The sequence below is a fragment of the Ambystoma mexicanum genome, chromosome 1q, assembly GCF_040938575.1.
Source record: "Ambystoma mexicanum isolate Mex_15411 chromosome 1q, UKY_AmexF1_1, whole genome shotgun sequence".
NCBI classification, from domain to species: Eukaryota; Metazoa; Chordata; class Amphibia; order Caudata; family Ambystomatidae; genus Ambystoma; species Ambystoma mexicanum.
In genome coordinates, this window is record NC_090922.1 from 1,407,854,732 (window position 1) to 1,407,880,129 (window position 25,398).

Here is a 25,398-nt window from a genome sequence, read left to right on the forward strand (position 1 = left end):
CATCATCCGATATGCAGCACACCACCTTTCCTACTCCCAGTCTGCACCCGACTAACCCCATCCGCATTCTTGTTTGCAGATCCGCCAGAGCGCCTGGTGGGAACCAGTTCCGTTGGTGACTGTGCGCAGTACAAATACCTTTAACATCAGGAGTACGCCCAGGCCAGGAATCTGCGGCAGGGGCAAGCCGATGATCACTTTCCACCTGTCGCTTGCTCCAGTCCGCGATCCATTCCGGGTTTTCGCACATGAATTGTATGTCACTCGCTTTGCTACCATCCCCGAAGTCGTGCATGCGCTCCGCTCCGTGTTTTCTCTCACAGTACTTCGTCCCCCGCCCTCGCTGCCTGGGCTCACTCGGCGCTATGGAGGTCCCGGGGCTGGAGGTGGCTCACCTGCCCGCGCTGCTCCTCGGCGGCACTGCCGCGGCAGTGCTCTTGGTGGTGCTGCGATGGAACCGCCGCCGGCGCCGCATTCAGAGCAAAATTGAACGGGGCAGGCAGAAGAAAGAGGCTGCACTGGCGCAGATGGAGCAGGCGGTGCAGCGCTTCAGGAACGAGGTGGGCGCTATAGTGCTGCGATCACCATCATTCTTAAATGGCGGTGCCCCATGCTAATGCAGTGGGACAGAGGGGGCACCAATAGAAATTGTGTTGACTCTGTCTTGGGTTCATTGTTTGTCAAACTGACGTGTGGGAGGTTGCAGGGTGGGTGGCGAAGGGTTTAAAGTTGCTCTTGTCCATATTTAAGAATGGCTGGACCTATCAATGTCAGAAGGAGAAGCGTAACCGAAGTAGTGGAATAGCGCCACACACCCTGGTAGAGTGGCGTGGGGGAAAGGAGCAACTACTGGCATGAAAAAGGGAAATATACGGGGAGGTGGGCTAACCAGTCATGGCACAATGTTTGTTCGCCGGGAGCCATGGGCTGACTGGGAGACCTCCAATATGGGACTCCATCCCAGTTCAGAAAAGACCCCCATCCCTGCATGATAACCGTGAACACTGCACTCAGAAGCAATGACAACGAGAGTGTTCTAAACCTTTTGCTAACATGGCTATCACCATGTAATGCATCCATGTTGTGTCTCAAACACTTTGTAAACGCATTAGCGTTCCCTCTGAAACACTTTGCTCCACATCACCGTGCAACAGGCAGTGTCCACAAGCCGTTGTAAAAATAAACATAACGGATACTAGTTGCTTTTATATAGCACTTAACCGTGCTTCAAAGCACTAGTGTTAACGCACATTATTACCAAACCCAGGAAAAAAACGATCTGGCCCTATCCGGGCTTGTTCATGCTTTCTACAGCATGAGCAGAAACTTCCGCAACAAGCACCTAGCGCAGTGAGCTATGTGTGTCGTTTAAGACATATGGGCGCTAACATACAGTGGGGCTCATATTGCCCGGAGCGTAATTTGGCGGATGGGACCTGGTGCATATAGACACAGACACCTAGGGGACATTTTGGTCATTTGCACAGCGGTGTATTCACATGTACTCTGCCTTTTACCCTGCACATTTGCACCCCGCTGTGCAAATGAGTAAACTTTGCCTACCATGTTTGCATGGCCCGCAGCGTTTACGCTTGCAATTAACCAAAGCGTGCTGTGCTCGTTTTGGTTAATTGCAGGCAGTGTTTAATTATAATTGTACAGGCTGCCTGCCAATGCTCGCATGGCAGGCAGCATTTACAATGGATCCCTATGGAGTCCATCTGATTAATGTGCATAAAGCAGACGGGCTTCATAGGGATCACCAGCATTTGTGCCACATGAAAAACCATGCCAGTGCAAACGCTGGGGCATTCATATGGGGTAGAGGAAGGGTGGTGGCGGAAACGTAAGTTGCGTTCCGCCACTGCTCTCCGTCATGCGAATGGACGAAAATGGGGTGAAGCGTAAAGAAAATGCTTAAAAGTCTTCCCATTTTGCTTATGTTATGCCAGGAATAAAATGAGTCCGAGTGACATTTTGTTCCTGGCATTAAAGGGATCAAAATGTTTAAAAATATTTGTAAAATATTTGCCCCCCCCTTGCACCTTTGGTGCCCATCCCCCTGACCGACACAATTCGTTCGCCTGCCCCCGGCGACTGCTGCGCATTGAACTCGGCGGCTTGTTCGCACCCCTCCTTTGGTCACTTGGTCACTGGGTTCCTTTGTCATGTAACAGAACTTGGAAGAAAGTGAACACGGGATGAACTTGGAAACATCTTTATTTACAGCACTTCTTTCTAAACAATGTTATTAATTGTTTCAGAACTTTCCGTTTTCATACCTGTTTTTCAGCGACATCTTGACAGTGCAACATGTAATTCATTGTCCATGGCTGAATACGGGTCTATAGGCGTATATTCCAACACGGTGAAAACTCTGCCCTTGGGACTCATTAATAGTTGTAGCAAAGGCCAAAACGACAGGAAATTGTCGTCTGTGTAACACAAATGGTAGCCTGCATCCAGTTGAATACGTGGGAGGAACACAACTTCAATAGTTTATAATTTTGAAACGCAATAAGAATTCGAAATTGAAACTATATTCCACGAAAGTTGGATACATGTAGTAAGGAATGGCACCTAACCCCTATCTTTAGGGTATAGAATAACCCCAATTTAAAGCGTTCCTCAATTCTCTACATTAAATCGTTATGTCACTTATGATTTTATACCTATATATAGGGTAGATAAGAATTTTCCAGTTTTCACCACGTCCCGGCTTGCGCATAGAGTGGCCAGAGTGCTGCAGGCGGGCCGTTGGGTGGTCCAAGAGAAACTTTGGCTCATTTTTGGGGCAGATTTAGATCAAACAGTGGCAAATATAATGATTAAGGGGGACATCCTGGCTGCAAATACATGGAGGTCTGGCCAGAAGCAGTCTATTTTGGATTACTTTTTCTTGAACAAGTCAACAATGGATTGTGTGGTAGAAATAAGGATGTCTTTAACAACTGTAGTGATCATGCGCTGCTGACGTTGTTGGAATTGAGTTGATTGAGGAAGTAAGAGAGCCAGTGTTTGGAGGAGTGGAAGTTAATGATGCAGACCACCGAATTGGCTAGACTATCAAGAATCTAAAAGCAATAGCTGCTGATATAGGGAACATTCGCAACACTGATGTAGCTTCCTTGCAAAATTTTCTGTCCCCCAACGAGATAGCAGGTTAGTTTTGAAGCATTACAGATCCCTTTTTTATCGATCAGAGAATTTAAGATCTGTAAAGATAGTAAGGTTGATCTGGTCTCTTAGGATTAAGCTATTGCTATTTGTAAAAAGACACGAGGCAGGACATCCATAGAGTAAGAATTTTGGGGGATGCCAACATTACAAAAATAAAAAACAACTACAGAAATTGGATGAAGGTACATGTATTCATACAGGGTCAAGGAGTGACAATCTACGTATAAGAGCTTGAAAAAAGGGGATAATAAAAAATGGATGCATGCACTAACGAAAGGCCCAGCACGTAATCAAGGTGCACTGGTTAACGTGGTTGAAGAAAAGTGTTGTTATGAGAACATCTTGGAGAAATGTAGAGGTATGGAAGTGACAATACAGGAGAGAATATCCTTCAGACTTGAAACTGCTTATGAAGATGTTCTATCTACCATAAAGAGCCTGAAATACTGAAGAGCCCCGGGTCCTGACAGGAGAGCCAATATTGTTCTGAAGCAACAACTGGAGGACTGGGAAAACCTCCTGTTTTGTTTATTTAATAAGGTTGTTGAGACAGACTTAATTAATACCCGATTCCTGGAAAGTATCACACTTTATACCCATACATTAAAAGGGTAGTAGGAAAAACCCAGATAACTACAGGTCAATCTCGCTACTTGACGTGTCGAGCAAAGTGTTTGCGGCATTGTTTCCGAAGGAGGTAACTTGTTGGGTGAACCAGTCAGCTTTACTGGGTCAATTGCAAACCGGATTTAGACCAGTGCTTTCTACGCAGTTTAACATTCTATTAATGATCGAACGCGATAGTCACCGCTGCATGTGATATTTATTGACCTGGGGGTTGCCTTGGAGATGATGCATAATTTCCCCCCTAAGATTGGAAAGCACCCCCTTCCATGGTTGGCTTATGCAGATGATGTGGTCATATATGACCACCCGTTGGTTTGTCTAAAGCGAATTCTGAAGCCAGGATGGTGTACGCAAGGGAAAACAACATGATGGAGCTAAATAGGTCTAAAACAAAGTATGTCGTTTGGCTGTAAGAAAGAGAAGGTTAAGAACATAAAAACAAGTGTTGCACAGATTGAAAAGGTTAATGCATACATTTATTTAGGCGTGCCAATAATGGAAAAACAGAGGGCAACTGGTGGAGAGATGCAGAAAAGAAAAATGTCTACGGCCACCATGACATTAATAAAAAGCTGACAACACAAACTGCTGGCCTAAGCCTGTTGGGCGTAAGACAGGCATACAAGCTGAACATGGAGGCTAGTATAGTTAACAATTTGGAAGCAAGTAACATCGAGCATTACTTGTGTCAAAATAAGATCAAGGGTATTGTATAGAGGAGGATTTTGGGAGTCACTGCAGGGGACGCCCATTAAGTAAGTAAGAACAAAACGGAATTGGGTCTTCTCATCTTCGGCTTTGGGAGCCAATTTAAATAGAGGGAAGATCTGTATTAAAATATTGACAGCAGGTGAAAATTCGATACCAAGTATTTTAAAACAAGTTATGCTGGAGGATACTAATCTGCCATTTCAGTGGTTCAAATGTACTAATGAAATGTTCTTTGAAGAAATAGTATGGAGGCCGCAACAGGAATACGGATCGGCCATTTTGTTAAAGGAACTAAAGAACGAGCGAACATTTATGAGTGGGCTAACAGCCACGATCACCTGTCAAAGTTGAAAACCTTTCAAACGTATCATTGTCGTCTCTTTAGTTGTTACAGCCACAAAAATACATATGTCAATTCCCAAGCCCAAAGCATAGGCGTATTTTTATGCAAATGCACTTTAATCAACTGAAAGTGATGGCGGTAGTTGGGGCCTGGAGAGTGATACCGTTGGAAGAAAGAACCTATCGCTTCTGTAACGGCAGAAGTATATTATAGATATTAAGACACGTTCTTTAATTGACTGCACTGTGCTTCGAGCTGTTGATGTTACAGACTGAGGGCCTCATCACGAGTTTGGCGGTAACGCCAGCGGTATTACCAACGGTGCTATTAGCCCTACCACCAAACCCCCGGCGCTATTAGCGCCGGATCACGGGTTTGGCGGAACGGTTAGTGCCCTTTCCCCATTGGGCCCATTTGGGAATTCCTCATTGCCCATTAGGCCCAATGGGGAACATTTGCGCTATTTCCACCAGCGGATTTCCCATCGCCGTTAACAGAGCCGAAAATCGGCAATTTTGCTGTGGATTTCTCCCCCGCTAAGAGCTGGGGGGAAATCCGCCAAGGCCATGATCTGGCGGCCCCTTAAATGTAGCGGTAATAGCGCTACCGCCGCCTTTAAGGGTTACCGACAGACTTGTGATGAGGCCCTGAGTCTCTGGTGCAGGACTTGTATGAAAGTAAACGTCATCATTTTTGGTGGTCCTGTTTAAAAGAGTGAAAAGATTGTCATTAGTACTATCAGTTACACAAGTTTGGTTACAAGTGGAAAAAACTCTGAATGGTAGCTTGTAGAAGTTTGGATACATGAATTATCAATCTTTGAATTATTTTTATATTTTATTAATTGTATATAACTTTTTATTTCAATGTCTATTGAGGTGTTAATAAATGTATTTGTTTTATGTATATCTTTGTGTGAAAAGTTGATTTGTTACAACAATAACACACTATTAAAAAAAGATGAAATCAAAATGGATGAATGTAGGGTCCAATCACTGTAGAATAGCTTGGGGTGTTAAACTGCCAGCTGAGGGATGCAAGCCTCTCTCTGCAAATCGGAGCCTGATTCAGAGGTGCATGGAGGGATCGAGCTGTTTGCCAACAAGGGGTTAACTATCAATAACAAGAGTAAATAGGAAATGCGTTTAGTGGCCATTGTCACCAAGAGGTGCCAATGATGGCTGATTAGAAAGGGAAGGAGTGCATACATCTGCATGTCAAGTGAAACAAAGCTGCAGCCGTGATCGTTTTAATCTCACTGTGTTTCTTTAGATTTATTCGACATGGCGTTACTTTGACAGCCTACCATTGCCAGCATGCAATCGTAATGAGTACAATAAAGCTACAACTGTAATCGTTCTTTTGTCAGCGTGTATGTGTGAGTGTGTAGAAACATGACTGCACATGCGAGTCCCACATTGCAAGAAAAAAGGTACATCCAGGTACTTTTTGCTTTTTATGGTAAAACTGAATTCATTCTTTTAAATTTGAAGTTACTAAATTCTTTATTTTATGTCAGTCGTACCCCAATTGTACGAATTCAAGCACTAATATCAATTTCACATTTAATTAAATGTGGAAAACCATTCGCTGCACTTTATTTTGGTGCTTGTCCACTTTGGGAGAGACACTCCCAGGTCCCCCCTTTTATTGTGCACATTAAGTAACTTTGGGTTTTCACCCTATGTTACTAGGATAATCCAGACGTGGAAACTTTGCTCACTGTTTTTAGAGAGACACAGCTCCACCTCACTGACGAGGCCCAACCAGGCTGAAACACATGTCTGGGGATGCTGTTGGTACTCTTGTTCAGAAGAGAATTGCCTGTCATTTCGGTGCTGGACTGCCCTTGGGCAGGCCAAAGACTGATAGGTAGTGTAAAGGTCTCTTCTGTGAAAGGATGATGAGCTAAAGACTCTGGTTGAGACTCTGACCCGGGATATAGGTCGGTAGAGAGACACTCCCAGGACCTCCCTTTTTTTTCTGAATGCATATCTGCCATGTCAGGTGTGCAGTGAGGTGCAAACACTAAGACAAGGAGTGTGTCTGCATTTTCAGCCAATTTGTTAGCCTACCTGTGCAAACCGGCCTTTTTCATACAGGAACTTCCTGAAATCAAAACTTTGATCGGGTCTGACAGGATCTGAATGCTGTTGCTCTTTCAAGCTACACACCAGATTACCGAGTACTGGTGAATAGCATACGGTGTCAGCCTGAATGTCTCAATGAGTTTCCTACATTCTGATATGCTTGACAATATTTAGGAGAGAGAGTTTTGTTCAGGTATTAATATTATTCTCGATGTATATGTTATTTCTTTTTTTATATAAAGAGCAAATAAAACGGCAATCTAAATCTCGGTACAAATGTTCATATTTGTGAACATCACCAGCCGAGTAGCTCTCGCCAGTAGCCCCTGTATATTGGGCATCAAATTCAAGTATATTATCTTTTCAAACTGTGAGCGCCACATTTTCTGCGTTGCAAAAAGTGCTGCAGAGATTCTTTAAGCTCCTTGACACTTTCCGTACTGTACAAACGTGCCTTTGCTTTTTATATTCTGGCTAGAGGTGCTCTGTGTGTGGTAACCCTGGGTTTATAGTCATAATATCGAAAAAATAATGTCGAATTACAAAAATGTCGAATTCAAAAATGTCAAACACATATAATAGAAAGTCATTAATTCGAAAATAAAATGTCGGAAAAAAAATCGAAAAACCAATGTTAAAATAACTATGTAAAATGTCACACATACTAACGTTTTTTATTAGGGTATGGGGGGGTCCCCCCCATCCCAAACCCCTACCCCAACCCTCCACTCCTCCCCATGCCCCCCAACACCACCCATGGATATACCTTTAATTTTTAAAAAAAAGTATTTAATAAAACATTAATTAAATAATTAATTATTAAAAAAAACCCATCCCCTACCCCATCCCCCCCACCCACCATGGATATACCTTTAACCATTTAAAAATATTATGTTTTATAAACTATAATTAATTATTTATTTAAACATTAATTCGAAAAAAATTCGACATTTTTGTAATTCGACATTTTTATTTTCGAATAAATATTTTCGACATTTTGACTTTCGAAATTATTGTATTCGACATTATGACTGGACACCGTAACCCTGTTGTTTCTTGCCTGCGCGATAGCCTTTCTTCCCCCACTCTTCCCATCACCCTCAGAATGCTGGTGGGAGGATTTGGAGGAGAGAATAACAAAAACCCGTCCACCAAACATGCTCTTCCAATATTCTAGCCATTTGCTGTCCCCGCAAGACTAAATCCTCCCCCTTAATGTTCATGAGGGGGGGGGGGCTAGACAATGCATATTTTAACAAAACAAAGTTTTCCTTCTTTTCCTTCAATGGTTAATGACAGTGAGATGCTAATGTATCAATTTGGCTGTTTTTAGAAAAATATTTCAGTGAATCCTATGCGCTTTTAGAAATTAATCATGTCACAACCCCCATTACACTGGGACTTACACAATGCGAGTTGTAAAATGAATAATCCGCTCTAGGCTATCCATACAACCCAATTCCTCTCCTGCCCTTTCTCTCACTGTGGACACTATCTACTGGCCGCCTGGCCAGGTAGCCTCCTTCCTCTCTGAGTGGGGCGGATCTCTCCTCCTACCTCCTTGCCGCTAGCTCTCAACTTCTCCTCCTCAGAGACCTTAACATCCTGCAGGACTCTTTTGTGACCTCTGACTCACTTTGTCTCTCTATTCTTTCCTTTGGCCTGACTCACTCTGCAGGGCACACCCTGGATGTTCTGATCCCCTCAGACCTCCCCCCTGTCCAACCCTCTCACCACTCCTCTCTCCTGGAATGACCACCTTCTCCTTTCCTCCAATCTCTCTCTCTCTCTCTACTCAGGCCAAGCCAACTCCAGCACTGCCGCCTACCTTCTCAGTCACCCGACTCATGAAGCGTGTGTCAGTGGAGGCGTTCACTGCTACTTTCTCTCCTCCTTCTGCACCTTTGGCTGACTCACATCCTGACACTGCCCTTTCCAACCTCCACCTTTCCATCTCTGACAATCTTGATGCACTAGCCCCTGTCATGAGGATCTGCTTGAAGCCCAAATCCAAGTGCAATTCTTGCCACAACTCCAACCTCTTCAACGTCAAATGCAAGTGCAGGGTGGCTGAGAGGGAGTGGAGGGCTACAGGTGCACCCTCTGACAAACTGGCATGTCGCCTGCTCCAAAGGCAGTACAGACTTTGTCCTCGCCAAGAAGAGAGCACACATCCAAGCGCAAGTCTCTGAAGCAGCCAACAACTCGGCCGAACTCTTCAAAATCTGCAAGGAGCTAGCTAACCCTGGTTCAGTGTCTACCTCTCCTGTTCCTGTCATGAATCGGCAATATCGACCCTTCTGGCCTGCCTGGCCCCTCAGTCAATAAACACTACCCCGTTCACTTTCAACATGGCCGACGCAAGGATTCGGCGCGGTCCAGTCTTCCATATTTATGCACATGCTTCCTTGAAAACAGACACGCTTCCGCGCGTCTCAACGCTTTGCTTGCTTGCACCTCGCCCGGCAAGTTGTGTTCCAAGTTTTCAGCCCTTCCCTTCATGATTCCTGGTACCCAGCTTCCCTTCCTTCCTGGTCTCCTTTCCTCTCCCTTTAGCATCTTCCTTTTTCAGAAACCTCGTTACCTTGTTTCTTCCTGTCCTGGTTCCGTCCCGGACCCTTCCTGGAAAATTGAATGATTTCCTAGCCCCGGAGCCACCGTGACAGGGAGTCGGCGACCAGCGTGCTCACCGAAGCCCAGCAGACTGGATTCAGAGGATTCTACCTCTACAACGCACGCCAGTCCAGGAAAAAGAAACCCGTGTAAGAGGATTCAATTCAACACTACAGCTAAGTCAATACCTAGTCTGGGATACTGAATGGAAACCCTTATTAATATATCTTTATGTCCAGTTCATGCGTTCTGGATGACTACCCCTATATAACACCCCTCTCTTTGAATAACCCTGACCCCACTGAGCCAAGAAGTAGTTCTGTTTTGCAAGTTAAAAGGTTTAATTGATAATTTAAACAATATATATATATCACGCTTTATAATAAATTAATAATTGAATAGCACACTTAATCTGATATGATAAAGATTAACAACGGAGAATCTGGCACTAGCACACTTCTTTATAATCACTAAGGAGTTGACATGAAATGGATAAGATAGCAACAATACTTTTATGGTTTCAAATGAATGCAATGTGGAATGAAATGCAGTACAGAAAATAACTTGATAGGATTTCAGCAAAAACAATGTAATCACTTTCTTGTACAATTCACCCCCCCTTTTATGCAATGCAAGGAAATGGAAGGAAGGCACACAGTTCTCAGAAATGCAATCAAATGTGATTCAGTTCACCCCAGCAACTTAGACTACAGAAGTTGAAAACACAGGCAAAATGCTTTTAAATGTGCTGGCAATGTAGAAAAAAATATGCTAAAATGCTTTTAATTCCCTCTAGAGGTTCAGGGTGAGTGGTATCTAGTTAATATTAGTCCAGGCTCACTCTAGCAATGATTCAGGGATAATTTTTATGAGGCAAACGAATTTTTTTCAGAGGAAAGCAAAAGCAGCTATCTTTTTGCAAGTGGAGAAATTTGCAAATCGTGGTAAAATTCGCGAATGCGTCTGGTGCGATTACAGAGGAACTACAAGGGCTAGCAATTAAATAAAGGTCATTTTTCAGATTTGAAATTTTAAAGTTCAAAAAGACAAGTGCAACTTGCAACTAGAAAATGACAGGTGACAGCTTTGCAAATGACAGGTGACAGTTAGGAGACAGTTCTACTTAGATTAAACTAGATTGAATTATATTATTTTAACTAGGAGATTGGTTCTGCACAGTTTTCTAGGTACTCACACTATATTCTTGAGTGAAATGGGCCTCGCCATGGATCTGGTCAGATTTTAGATGGGACTCTGGTCTCTGCACTTCACAGTGATCTGGGTCTGCTCTCTCTCTGGATTCTGAAGATTGAGGGATTTAAAGTCTGGATCTTTCTGCACAGCTTTCTCTGGAGATTGATGGAGGTAAAGTATGGATTTTCCCGGCAGAGCTTCCAGCTGCAAATGGATTTGAAAGTCCCTATCTGTCCTGTCTCTCTGCTTTTATGTGTTTTGAAAATGGGTGTGTGTGAGCAGCATCACTAGCCAGCCCCTCTCCACTTGTCATTGGCCACTTCATCCGCTTCCACTTGATTGGGGGAATTAAATGAAGTGTCATCATGATGAGGTCTGTTTATGATACAGAGAACCCACCCCTGTCAACTTTACACACAATCTATATTTACTCAAAAAACATATTTGCACAGGTACACATTTGTTTAAATTACATGCACCCTTCACATATCACAGGAGGTATACCCTGTCCAAATCTGCTCTTCCTGGGGGCTTGCATTCAAAAATGGCACATATTTCACTTTTTAACTGGTTTCGCAATTTCGGACATTAACCCAAATTTACACACATGTGCGCAAGGAGTATGGACATTAGTTGATGAAGTGTCAGATTTTTCACATGCACACATTTTGAGTAATATCCTCTTTTCCGCTAAAACCCCCCTGAACATGCCACCGGTTCGAAAAACCTCTTAAAATGTGGGCAGAAAAATCACAAGAATTATGGTATCATTTAAATAATTTTCACAAGTCCGTACTATGAGTTATTCATCTTTTTCTAAAACCATATTCTGGCTATAGAGGTGTGTCTTTTCAGGTCACATGGTACAGAAACCAGTCTTTCCAGTTTCTGCCAAGCTCAGAGACCCAGCCACTCCCAGCTTCTGCCAAGAGGAAGCTGTTTTACGACATCTGCAATAAAACATTTGCCTGAGTCAGGACAGGGCTTTGTTCAGAGCTCCTGTATTCTGTGGGGCTCCCCTTAATTCAATTATCAGAGAGATGGCATATCCTTAGTGTGGCCAGCAAAAGGCAGATGGGCCTGGGAACACAGCTGTGACTCAAGTTTCACTCCTGATGGGGGTAGTTGCCAGGCAAATTGGAATCTCTTTAAGCCAGTTTTTAGCTACATGTCATTTCTGTTCCCCAGTTTCTGCATTCAAATAAAACTAAACATTTTCACATATGCAGCTAGAAGGCTGATTCTAAGTTTAAAACTATGACATTTAAACAATTGCAACCTATGTGACACTCAAAAGTAGGTCACTCAGTCAATTTAAACATTTAGATTTTTTTAGTGTCTTTCAGTCCAAATTTACTTAAACTGCTGAAATCCACAGCTCAGCCAGTCTTGTTATAAACCTTCAAGTCACTTCAGAATATAACTTTACATTGTATCCACCTCTCAGTAAGTCTTTCTTTGGCCTGTTTTGGGTTCATTTATTCAGTTTTCTACAAAAAGTAAAATCTGGTGGTTTTAAAACGCCGGCTTTCTGATAGTGGTGAGTACTGGTACTGCACCCCTTTTTGGGATTTAAGAAAATGAATTCCCAACAGTTATGGGTTTGCTTTTGGCAATCAGCATTGCCACTCCCAATGGTTTCAGACTACTGTGTGGGTAGTCCAATGGTGGTTTTAGGCAGTTTCCTTCTGTGCCCATAACATCGGCAAAAATGAGTGGCAGCCTATTCTTCATGCATTTCCCTGTGCATTTTCTGGGAAGCTCTGGCCATCATGATGTTTTCATGTCAGTACTGCACAGTTTTGAGGTAGGGCTCGGATGCATGGGTAAATACATCCCACACCCGCAAACTCCAAGAAGATATCCACAAGAATCAAACAGGTGAGTCACGAATCCGAAGACTCGGATTCTGACAGTTTGAGACCAGAGACGTCATTTGGGAGTCGCCAGAGGTCACAACTGCGACCTCTGAGGTCTCCCTTGCGACCTCTACTAAAAAAAAAAAAAAAATAATTTTTCATTTTTTTTTTTTTTTCGCAATGCAAGCTCCTGGGCTGTGGCTCTTTACTTCTGGGGTGGCTGGCTTTCTTGTTCAGGCCCCTTAAAAAAAGACTTGTGGGACTCCTGTTCTTATTTTTCTTCTAACACTTTCAGCACTGACCCTAAATAAGAAAATAGGAATACCAAATAATGCGTCTTTCTGGAATTCTATACAATAAGTGGTGGCCTCATTAAATGTTTATTTCAGGCACACTTCAGGGGGTGAGTCACTGATTTAGTCTGTTCTTAAACGCCTCACTCAGCCATTCATCCTTCTGAGGTTGATAAATGAGTACCAACACAGGTTGGGTAATATTGGGTGTATATTTTTTCTACATCAAGCGCTTAATGATGTGTTATTATGTAGCACTTACGCTTATCATTTGGTCATGGACGTCTGCTTGCATACACAGTAATTTGGCAATATGAGCCAAAACACACAGAACTTAATGATACATATGGCGATCCATTCTTGTATCAATGTACATCACATAGTGATATCTTAACTATATTTTTCGTAGTGTACAATGCTATGTGATGCCACTTCCTGTTTTGTCAACGGGTGAAATTTCATGTTCCATCGCTACCTGCGATATCACTTTGGGGCGGGGTCAAATGACATCACTTCTGTGATGTCATCAGGGGGTCAAGGGTCGTGTGATGTCACTTCCGCTACCCCTGGCATTTTGGTGAAATGACGTCCCTGTTTGAGACGTCAACAAACTACTACTGTTTCCACTATGGAGGCAGCCATTCAAGACCTAATGAGAGGTATGCAGGAACTCGCTACTGAAGTGCAGAACCTAAAGGCTGAAAATGCTGCCTTAAAACAGCTTGTTTTGTCCAGGGATTCAGCATATCAGGAGAGTGCATCGGTAGGAGGCATTGTGGCTAAATATGATGGGAATCCAAAAACCCTATGTTCCTTCCTGGATTCATGCTTGGTTCATTTCACCTTCAAGCCATACTACTTCTCTACCCCCAGAGCTAAGGTGGGGTTCATGATCTCTCATCTATCCGGCAACACGCTGGCCTGGGCTACCCCTTTAGTGTCCGCTGGAGATCCGGTACTCGACAATTACGATGAATTTGTTTCTGCCCTCAAGGCCATGTTCGACCGCCCGAAAAGGTGTATTCTGCCCAAGAATTTTTTTTAGAATTCCGGCAGGGAAACCAGGACATGCTGATATGTTACTCGCTTCAAACAATTGGCTAAAGATGCTAACTGGACCCCAGAAGCCTGTTTTACCTTGTTTAGACGCGGATTAAGCAAAGAAGTCAAGGATGAATTAGCCAGGGTAGCCCATCCAGCATCCTACCAGGCCCTCTTAGACCTGTCCTTACAGATAGTTTTCCAGATACAAGAGAGAAAGGCAGAGAAGAAGAAGACACCGAACCTACCACCCAAATCTCTGCCTGAATATAACAGTCCCAGGGAACAGGAAAATCCAACCCAAGGTCAACCTGAGCCAGAACCCATGCAGCTTGGATCCTTGATAGGCCCCATCACTACCCAGGAAAGAACTCAAAGGATCAACAGCGGTCTTTGCATGTACTGTGCATCAGATAAACATTTAGTGCGTAATTGCCCGATTGCCCCTCCACGACGCTCGAGAAATGCCAGCTCGCAATCCTGAACTGAGCCCAGTTTCGCGAAAAGGAATCATGCTCCGACATTTCACTTACACAAGACTGTCCTTTAAGTAGTACATTAGTGCTACTCCAAGTGAACCTTTCAACACCCAACAAAGAGATACTTTCTATCCTGGCCTTGGTGGATTGCGGTGCCATGGGTCTTTTTCTGGATGACGAATGGGCACAGAGACCTCATATTCCCAGAGAAGCCAAGGAAGTCTTCCAAGCAGTGGAAGGAAAAGACCCCTATCTTCCGGACCCATAACTCAACAAACTTCTGATCTTATGCTCTCTATTTACAATCACCAAGAAATATTGCGTTTTGACATAATCAAAGCGGCTCACTATCCCATAGTGCTTGGCATGCCATGGTTGCGTAAACATAATCCATATATCAACTGGCCAGCTGAATCCTTGTTTTCGGGTTCCGAGTTTTGTCTCACTCATTGTCTTTGTGGTACATTAGGGGAACCTAAACAGTCCTCCGGAGTGAAGCTTCCTCATCCACAACACGTCACAGTCTCCGCCATCAACCAGGTACCCGAGGTGTACCATGGATTTTCTTCTGCCATTGTTCAATCACTCCCTCCTCATCACCCTGAAGATTGTGCTATTGACACAGAAGAGAATGCAGTAATTCCATTCGGAAGGATGTTTATGTCATAACCTGAGAAAGCTGTCTTGCGCAAGTATCTAGACACCAACCTATCCAACTGAACCATTCGTCCACCCAAGTCACCAGCCGGAGCATTTCTATTTTTTGTACCTAAAAAGGATACTAAGGAACTCCGTCCATGCCTGGATTACCGGTGTTTGAACAAATGTACCTTGAAAGATAGATATCCCTTGCCACTCTTTTTGGACATCCTGGAGGCGAGGCCCTACGTGGAACTGTGATCTTCACTAAGCTAGATTTGAGAGGGGCTTACCGCCTGATTCGCATCAAGGAGGGCGATGAATGGAAGACGGCTTTTCTGACCCCCTTTGGTCACTATGAATATCTGGTGATGCCATTTTGCTTTGCACATGTTCCTGCAGTATTCCAACGTTTCATGGACCAAGTTTTTTCTGACATGCTGTTTCTATTCATTATCGTCTACCTAGATGACATATTGATTTATTCATAAGACTCAACCCTGCATCAGAAACACGTCTCTATGGTCCTACAACGATTACGTGAACACCATATGCTGGCCAAACCTTAGAAGTGTATTTTTCACGTATCCACAGTGAAATACTTAGGGTTTGTACTAGGTCCTCAAGGGGTAGCCATGGATCCAACCAAAGTCAAAGCAATCCTCTCTTGGCCGGCCCCAACCACAGTGAAACAGGTGCTGTCATTCCTAGGGTTTGCTAATTTCTACAGGAAATTCATCCCTTTGTTCTCAGCCATTGTACAACCCAGTGTCCATCTGCTAAAGAAAGATACCCCCTTCCAATGGACAGCCATCCAAGAAGCCGCCTTTCAGAACCTCAAATATCTGTTTATTAGTGAACCCAGCCTGGCCCAACCGGGCACTACCAAACCCTTCCTCGTAGAAACTGATGCTTCCGAACACGCAATCGGGGCAAGCAAGAAGCTGAAGACAGACAGGAACACCCCATTGCTCATCTGTCGCGAACATTGCATCCTAGCGAAACTCATTATTCAGTCTTGGAGAAAGAACTACTTGCCATCAGACAAGCCTACAAAGATTGGCGTCATCTCCTTTTGGGAGCAAGATATCCGGTCTTTGTAAGGACCGATCATCAGAATCTCCGAGTTTTACAGGCCATGGAATGCCGGAACAGTCGGCAAGCACGATGGGCCTATTTATTTTGCCAAATATCAATTCAGCATTCAACCCGGTCCTGGTCCATCTAATGTAATAGCAGATGCTCTCTCCCGAAGATCGGATTATATGAAAGAGGACATACCACTCATTCCCAAGATGTTTCCTGACAAGGTGTTCATAGCACAGGCTAACTCGCTCTTAGAAATGATACGAGAAGAGACAGCAATTTCGGATATCTGGAAGGAGTATTTTAAAGACAATCCCTGGGCTCTTTCTATCAAGGATGGATACCTCTTTAAGGACAAGAGTTTGGTTGTTCCTGCCCAGAAAGTTCAGTCCAAGATTATGAGTCTCTGCCATGCCACGTTTCATTCCGGGCACCGGGGAATCACAGCCACTTATCAGACAATTAGAAGAAACTTCTGGTGGCCTAAGATGCGCTCTGACATACGCGCCTTTATACAATCTTGCTCAGTTTGCAACCAGAACAAGACTGACAATAGGAAGCCAATAGGTCTGCTTCATCAACCTGAATTACCATCTCAACCCTGGGAATTCATTGCCACAGATTTTATTGTGGACCTTCCTCCCTCCAAAGGATTTACCACCGTAATGGTCACTATAGACCTCTTTTCCCACATGGCATTTTATCCCTGTATCCAAACTACCTTCAGCACTCGAGATGGCAGGGATCTTTGTCACTCACATATTCCGGTTGCATGCGCTGTCCTCCCAAAATCGTCTCTGATCGCGGACCACAATATATTTCCAGGTTCTTCAAGCACCTCTTTCAACAATTGGTTATTCAACGTGAATTGTCATTAGGTTATCATCTACAAACAAATGGAATCACTGAGCGAGTAAACAAAACCCTGGAACAGTATCTACGATGTTTTGCATCTAAGGTACAGGATGATTGGTCACTCCTGATCCCTGTGGCTGAATTTGCCTACAATAATTCAGACCATTCCACGACAAAGATCAGTCCGTTTTTGTGTACCCAAGGGTTCCACCCTTCAGTATTACCCACATTCTTACCACAACCCATGTTGATTCCTTCAGTAGACGCTTGGATTGCACAACTAGTCTCCATTAACAAGCAAGTTAAGGAACACCTAGAAAAGACCAGAATGGACATGAAAAGGTTTGCGGATACCAAAAGACGTCCCGGGCCTTCCTACACTGTTGGAGATAAAGTTTGGCTCTCATCGCAATATCTACCCAGGCATCTGAGGCCCAACAAGTTGGCTCCTCGTTTTTACGGACCCTTCACAGTAATTGAGATTATCAATCCGGTCGCCTTTCGACTCCAATTACCTGCCACTTGGAAGAAGATCCACCCGGTTTTTCATACATCACTGCTGAAACCCTTCCACCAGTCAACCAAGTCAAGACCACTACCTCCTCCACTTCTTATTAATAACCAAATTGAATTCGAGGTTTCTAGGATCTGCGATTCCAGATACAGAAGAGGTAGTCTCCAATATTTGGTGAAATGGAAGGGCTATCCACCAAGCGAATGGACTTGGGAACCAGTCTCCAATATGAATGCACCACACCTATTGCAACATTTTCATCGGACTTACCCAGGAAAGCCGGGTGGACTAGAGTTTAGGAGGAGGCATGCTGTCATGAATCGGCGATATCGACCCTTCTGGTCTGCCTGGTCCCTCAGTCAATAACCACTACTCCATTCACTTTCAACATGGCCGACGCCAGGATTCGGCGCGTTCTAGTGTTCCATATTGATGCACATGCTTCCTTGAAAACAGACACGTACACGTGCTTCCGCGCGTCTCAACGCTTCACTTGCTTGCACCTTGCCCAGCAAGTTGTGTTCTAAGTTTTCAGCCCTTCCCTTCGTGATTCCCCCAGCTTCCCTTCCTTCCTGGTCTCCTTTCCTCTACCTTTCGTGTCCTCCATTTTTGAAACCTCGTTACCTTGTTTTTTCCTGTCCTGGTTCTGTCCCGGACCCTTCCTGGAACATTGACCGACTTCCTAGCCCCGGAGCCGCCGCGACCGGGAGTCAGCGACCAGCGCGCTCACCGAAGCCCAGCAGACTGGATTTAGAGGATTCTAGACCTTACCTCTACAAGGCACGCTCGTCCAGGAAAAAGAAATCCGCAATCTCCAAGAAGTTATCCACAAGAATCAAACAGGTCAGTCAATAATCCAAAGACTCAGATTCTGAGAGTTCCCTCCCAGGCCCTCTGTGCAGTCTTGGCTTCTCATTTCATCACTAAAACCCAGGACATCCTGTCCACCCTCTCTTCCTCCTCCTCCACTCCTAACCTGCTTGTGGCCTCCACACCTCCTCCTTTCTCTTCCTTTCCCCTGTTCACCCCAGACAATATTTTTAGACCAGTCTGATCTATGAAAGTCTCATCAAAACAGGTTCTTTCCTGTTCTTCCAGAACCATCAAGGACCGTATCAACACACTTGCTCTAGCTCTGGCCATTTACTGCAATCACTCTTTTGTCACTGGAACTTTCCCCTCCGCACTGAAGCACTCTCTTGTGCACCCCCTCTTAAGGAGCCCTCTGCCGATCCTTCCTCTCCGGCTTACTATCGCATAATCTCTATCACTCCTTTCCTGGGCAAACTCTTGGAAGAGCTGGCCATCTCCCAGCTTAACCTTCATTCTGAATCGGTTGGTTGTCTACATGACCATCAATCTGGCTTCAGAGTGGCAAGAAGCATGGAAACCGCTCTCCTGAGCATCTGTGAAGACCTGCTCTCCAACCTTGACTCTAACCTTCCTCCTGTCCTCATTCTCCTCGATTTTTCTTCTGCTTTTGACACGGTCAACCATGCAATCCTGCTCAAGCGCCTTGGGTGTTACCAATCGGGCCCTGGCCTGGCCGCCCTCCTCTCTCACTGACCAACCCTCTCAGGTCCAACTGGCGTCCTTTCTCTCTTCTATCTCTATCTCTACATGTGGTGTTCCCTAGGGGTCTAACCTCTCTCTCTGGCTGTTCAACCAATACCTGGCATCTCTTGCCCACCAAATTGCTGCTCTCTGCTCCAAATTCCAGTGTTATTCGGATGACACCCACCTCTCTTTCAGGCTCCTCTCGGCCGCCTCTACTCCCTCTCTCATTCCTGACTGTCTGCAATTCAGGAGTGGTGTGCCGCCAATGATCTCTGCCTTAATGCTAGTAAGACAGATATCCTCCTCATCGGAAACACCAGCTCCATCCTTTCCTCTATCTCTCTCTGACTGCCCACTCTTGCTCCTCTTCCTGCTCCTTCCTGTGAGGCTAAGAACCTTGGGGTCATCTTTGACTGCACCCTATCCTCCTCACATTTACGACGTCTCTATGAAGTCAAACTATCAGCTGCACCTCCTCACGGGTATTCTTACTTTCCTCACCTTCCCCCAGAAGCTCACTGTCTCCAGAGCTCTGTCCTCTCAAGGCGGGACTACTGCAACAGCCTCTTTCTAAATCTTCCTGCCTCTAATCTCCGACCTCTACAACTTATCCAGAACAAGACTGCGAGACCTGTCCTTGGCCTCAAGCCCAGGTTTTGTATCTCTCCAATTCTGAAATCACTTCATTTGCTCCCAGGGGCGGCAAGGATCAAGTTCAAGACCCTCTGCATTGTCTACAAGGCTTTTTGGGGCCTGGGACCGCACTACTTCAAACCCTCTCTTCCTAAGTATCTTTCATCTCGAGCTCTCCGCTCATCCACCTCCAACTCTCTGCGAGTCAGCTGCTTTTCCAAGCAGAGAGTTGGGATCAGATCTTTCCTCGGCTGAGGCCTCCCTCTGGACCAGCCTCCCTGCCTCCAACAAACTTGAGCAGAACCATCTCCAGTTCCGGAAGCAACTCCAGACCTTTCTCTTCACTTCAGCTTTCTCTCGTCCTCTCCCCCGCTGATGACCTGTCTGTTCCACACACCGGTCTCCTGGCTACCCTCTGAACTTGCCCCTGCCTGTTCAGTTGCCCCTTGCACTGCCTCTTGGCTTCCCCAGCACTTGTGGTCTGTATCTGTAACCTATAGTCACCTCTCTCTGCACTTATGAGCCACCTGTTGGCTGCACTTTCTGATTACCTCCACTGAGCCACCCACTGGCTGCACTTTTGATTACCTGCACTTCTCCATACCCCGCCCCCTTTTGCACTTCTCCCTTTCCCGGCGCTTGCGCGATCTGTATGACATAAGGCCTAGTAAGAGCCTTGTTTTGTCCTCTTTCTGTTTCCGCTTCCTTGTCTTGTCGCACCTAGAAAAACTTGTGAACAGGCGCGTTATAAATGCCATATATCATATCATATCATATCATTGAGTCAGTCTTCTCCGAAGGCCCCCCATCAGCTCTGCCTTTTAGCCTTTGACCTCCACCCTGCCATCTCCTCATTAGCTTTATTTGCAGGCAGGGGTGGACTGGGAATGAATCTCGGCCCTGGAAATGATTTTCAAAGTGCCACATATTACGTTCTGTGCTAGCAAACCCAGGCCTCACACTAGGGCTTGAGGTTCTCCCACAAGAACATGAAGGGGACACGGCAGAGCCCTGGAACAACGCAGGCACTGTGCATGGGAGGCAGAGTAAGAGAAACAGAAAACATGGGTATTGTGATGAACCCTGTGGTGTCATCACTGATTCCCCAGCGATGACCTCTTCATATGGCCACCTGATCCTGACCCTGGGGTTGGTAATATAAGGGAGGATCATATGAGAGGAGACGACTGCCGGGGGAAGGTGGTGACTCCATTGAAAGAGATGCAGTATTCTCCCCCTCTCACTAAAGAAGATCTTATAATACCCAGGTTCTTGATGACTTGTGAAAGCAAGCGTCCCCAGACAGCACGATCCTCCCCGCAATGAGAGACAATGAAGGACTCTCCCAAAATGGGAATAAGGCCAAGACAGAGTGCGGGTGAGCGTAAGTGGGAGTTTATCAATCAGAATTTGGGCATGCAAAGAACTCTGCAAACTGCGAGAGCGCTCTGCCTGACAATAGCAAAGACAGGCGTATATATTTACAAAAAACGTCATCAAAACCTACATACTATAGGGGGCACAAGTTCTTTGGGATTGGGTGGCGACGACTAACTATAGGTGCTGCTGCGGTGTGGTTGGTCTTGGCTGGAGGACGTCACTGGTCACCCTCGTGGGGTGGGCTGGGCCTGGCAGGTCGGCTTGAGTTCATCCGGGCGGTGTTGGCGTGCCGAGGCGGCCTGTGGCAGAGATGAATGCCTTTTCTGACTTACTTGCCCTCTGCCATGCACACTGCAATCATTCAGTCATTTACAGTTCTATTCTCTTTAGTAAATCTTTCAATAGGTTAATGCAACACAGGAGGAATGCACCTTGTGAGGGGTCTGGAGATAATATATCGTGGCCTGGTTACTCGTGATCTGTTGACCGGGACCGTAGGTCGAGGGGCTAAGCTTCGGGGACTGGGGCTGGTGGTACAGGTCTTTCTGTCTTGTTAGAAGTGGTTATGGATGTTTTGCTGTGTGCTGTCAAAGTGTTGGGTGTCCTGATTGCACAGGGCCATAAGTCTGAGACAGTCCGGTGGGTTGTGGGGTTTACGAGGGGGTGCTTGAGTTTAAACTAAGGTTTACTACTGTGCTGTAAATAATGCAGGTGGCTGGCCGCGGCCTTGGGTGCTGCAGTGGGGCTACAAGTCTTTGAAGCGGCTCCAGTCGGGTCGGGGGAGGCGTGATAACGCAGAGCGGGGCTCTGTTCTCATGTCTTGGCAGCCTTCTGAGGGAGGGAGGGGGATACATCGAGACCTTGTACGTTTTCACAAAGGTATCTCCCTCGTGTGTTGCTGAATACAAGCAAAGACATCGCAAACATTTGAACACTTTCTATAATACTTATTTAAAATCACGTCAAAACATGCATTTAACCTTTGCTGGGTGCGTTTCGATTATACCCAGTTCGAGCATCATATTTGTACATTACACTCTAGCAGCTACAGTGCTTCAGTTACATGCATATACATTCGCAGTAAATGAGGTAGTGGTTAGATCAGTGGAGTACATAGAAAACGACCCGCCACCGTTCGTGACGGTGGTGGCATATGAGGGGCTCAGACATTCACACATGATACGTGCACTCTCGCGCATTCTTTAATGAGTTCATAGTATAGTTGCATCCGCTTTCTCGTGTACTCTAGCAGCATTAGCTTTAGTTATGGCGCGAAACCACGTGAGGTAGGCTGCCCAGTGATACACGCAACGAACAGATCCCTGGAGCGTTCCTTTATCATTGGCATCCACCTGCAATGGTGCAAGCTCGCCATAGCTTATATCATGGGAGCATACTCTCTCATTTTAATACATTCTACAGGCATTTGTATTTTGTGGAAGAAAGAAATAATGCAAGAGGTCTTGACATTAATATATACATATATATAAAGACTGTCTGCCATCAGAGGACCATTTTACTGTTCTTCTCATTGTTCAGGCCTGCTGGCCGGGTCATGCTGATAGTGATGGTACACTGCGGGAGGTGAACTGTTACAATGTTAGCGTATTGCGCTAGCTCATGTCCGTCTTGTTCGTGGGAACGTGCTCGCAGCGGATCTGCCAGGGTGCTGCGGCAACAGGGATGTTCTCCAAGGGTGGGGGCCGCGCTACAGTGCGCTGAGCTCACACCATCTTTACCGGGCAAAGAATGGTTTTTGGGCCTAGCTAAATTTGTGTTGTAATCAATACATGTGGGCATTCGATACGTGTGGGCAATGTCTCCAGTGGGTGAGCCCTCCACCACCTGGGCCCGGGTGGCATGAGGGAACGCCCAATGGGCCATAGCCCTTACCTGGGGAAGAAACGCAGGCGAGAGGGGTCTCCTGGACCAGTCCTCCCCTACATTTCCCCCCTTTCGTTACTTAAGTAATGAATTCTTTAACTCCTCTATCCTCCTACATTCTGCTTCGTCCATCACCGCCTCATCCCATGCAGGAGTTCCTTTGATAGGCATCCATGCTCTGCACACCCCCCTTAAACTCTCACCTCTCCTGGCGTATTCATCTGGAGTACACGTAAGATATATGCACCCACCATCTCCTTCCAAATCTACCCACACTTCCTCGTACCATTCTAGTATGCGGGGCTCTTTGATGGTGGTGTGCCAAAGCTTATCTACAATATCCTTGTCGTGGTACATGGGCACCAGTTGGTACCTCGGTGTGTTGTCTACCCCTGTTTGCACTTGTGCTTCTTGCACCGTTTTTATTGTACCGTGTGAGTTGCCCATTGTCACCATCATCATTGCACCATTTGGTACTGCGTTAGCACAGACTCGAAGACCCACCTGGCATAGGCAGAAAATCAAAAGGAGGAACACCACAGCTGGCATCAAAAATTTCATCGTTGTTCCAAGCCATGAGGGGACCCAGGAGAAGAGGTTATCGAACCATGTACTATCTTCTGCTCCGCCTTCCATCTTCATTTTTTCTCCTAGGTTGTGGACTGCTTCGATCACATGGGACAGGGAGCCGTTCTCTGCGTCTTCAGAAGGTACGAAAGTGCAGCAGGCACTTCCTATTTTTCGGCAAACACCGCCGTCCATCGCCGTCAACAGGTCCAAGACACTCCTGTTTTGCATGGTCATCAGTCGCAAGGCTCTTAGTTCGACCTTTATTATGTTAAAACCTTCTTCGGTGTCGTTCGCCAGCTGAATTAATTCCCAGCGGGTTATCTGGAGCCATTTTGCGTTAGCCCTTGCTTGGACACTTGATATGAGCGAGGCAAAGAATGTTTCTGCTGAGCTGAATAATCGATATTTGTCTGGGATCTGGGCCAATAATTCTGATGATGCCTTTGATATATAGTTTGATGCTCGTCTGTTGCGGGTCAGCACCTCTCCCCTGTTTCCAGAAGACAGGACATACATTTGTGGTTCTGCAGTTGGTTGAGCCACACTCTGTTGTGTGCGTTCCTGTGTCCTTTTGCTTCCATCGATGTGGCTTTCTGGTATCACCATTAGAGCTGAGTGCAGAGTGGCCATTGAGCAGCTGCCACTCCACGACGGGGGGAGGTGTAGGTATGCCTGGTTTCCACATACCCAATACGTGTCCATAAGGGCCGCAGTCCCTTTTCTTAGGTCTGGGATAGTGAGGGTTTTGTTGCACTTCTTGTTTGTCCCCATGGACGTTTTCCCCTCTCCTTTGAAACATAGTTCATAGTCTATTTCATTCTGCAACTTGAAAGGCTTTTCGATGGGCGTAACCCAGGTTAGTTTTGAAATGTGTTCTCTCCATACGGGTGTGCATGTTTCTTCTATCCATTGCAATTTCTCCGGTGCCACACCCCTCAGTGCTTCAGCTTTACACATTACTTCTTCATTCTTCCACTTGTTGTCAGAAAAAAGTGTCCCTTCGATTGCAAAAAATGGTTCTTTCAGACATACAACCCCTGACGGTTTTGGGTAGCACGTTTTCTCGTTCTGCAGCATTTGAAAAGTCACTTCATGTGCCTGGAAGGTGTTCTTAATTCTGCATAACGTGAGATGAAGGAGACATTGGGCATCTATAATCGGCAACTCTTTGGGTAACAGTACTTTGGGTGTACCTGATGCGTGAGGGATGAGGGAGCAAACATAACAGCTCTCGTTTGTTGTTTGTTTAGCTGTGGCACTCATGTCTGCATACCACTTATTTGTTTGGTGGGGGTGTCGTGGGTCTTCCATCTTATCTAGACCTAGCCCATAGTACTCATCATACTTCCTCCTTCCTGCTTCCCTCTTCCGTCTATTGTTCTTATTCCTCATATTCTTCCCGATTCCCTGGGCAAGAGACAAACTAGACCCCCCTTTCTCATTCCCGCCCCCCTTCACCCAGTCATCATATAATATTTCATGTGTTTCTCTCATTCTTTGATTCTCTATGGCCGTGGGGGCAGGTTGGCTGGTGGGGGTATTATACAACCAGGATATGGCAGAGGGATTTCGGTCGTTTAAGCTGTGAGCATTGTAATTAGACATCTCAGGTGGGGACAGTGTGTTGTTTTGTCTTTCACCCTTTGGCCCTCCATCGTGTGAGATGACAACATTGGATGACGTAGTATAGTAGCCCCACACAAGTTTAGTTCCATCCCATATCAAAAAATCACCTTCCCTTGTAGTTGCATTGACACCTGCAGTTGTATTGGTCCCAGTAGTTGTGTTACTCCCTCCCCCCTCGTTCATCTCGATAGAGATGAACGCTATGAACCAGTATGTAACCAGAC

General features: G+C 45.5%; 1 protein-coding gene across 1 annotated transcript in view; it reads left to right on the plus strand.

Annotated features, from left to right (window-relative positions):
* The first annotated feature begins 332 nt into the window (after positions 1-332).
* Positions 333-25,398, plus strand: part of LOC138548412 (vitamin D3 hydroxylase-associated protein-like) — a 571,296-nt gene continuing 546,230 nt past the window's right edge. Inside the window, exon 1 of the mRNA XM_069642275.1 lies at positions 333-560. Coding sequence (XP_069498376.1) covers positions 366-560 — 195 coding nt within the window. The 5' untranslated portion in view covers positions 333-365. The remainder of the gene's footprint in view (positions 561-25,398) is intronic.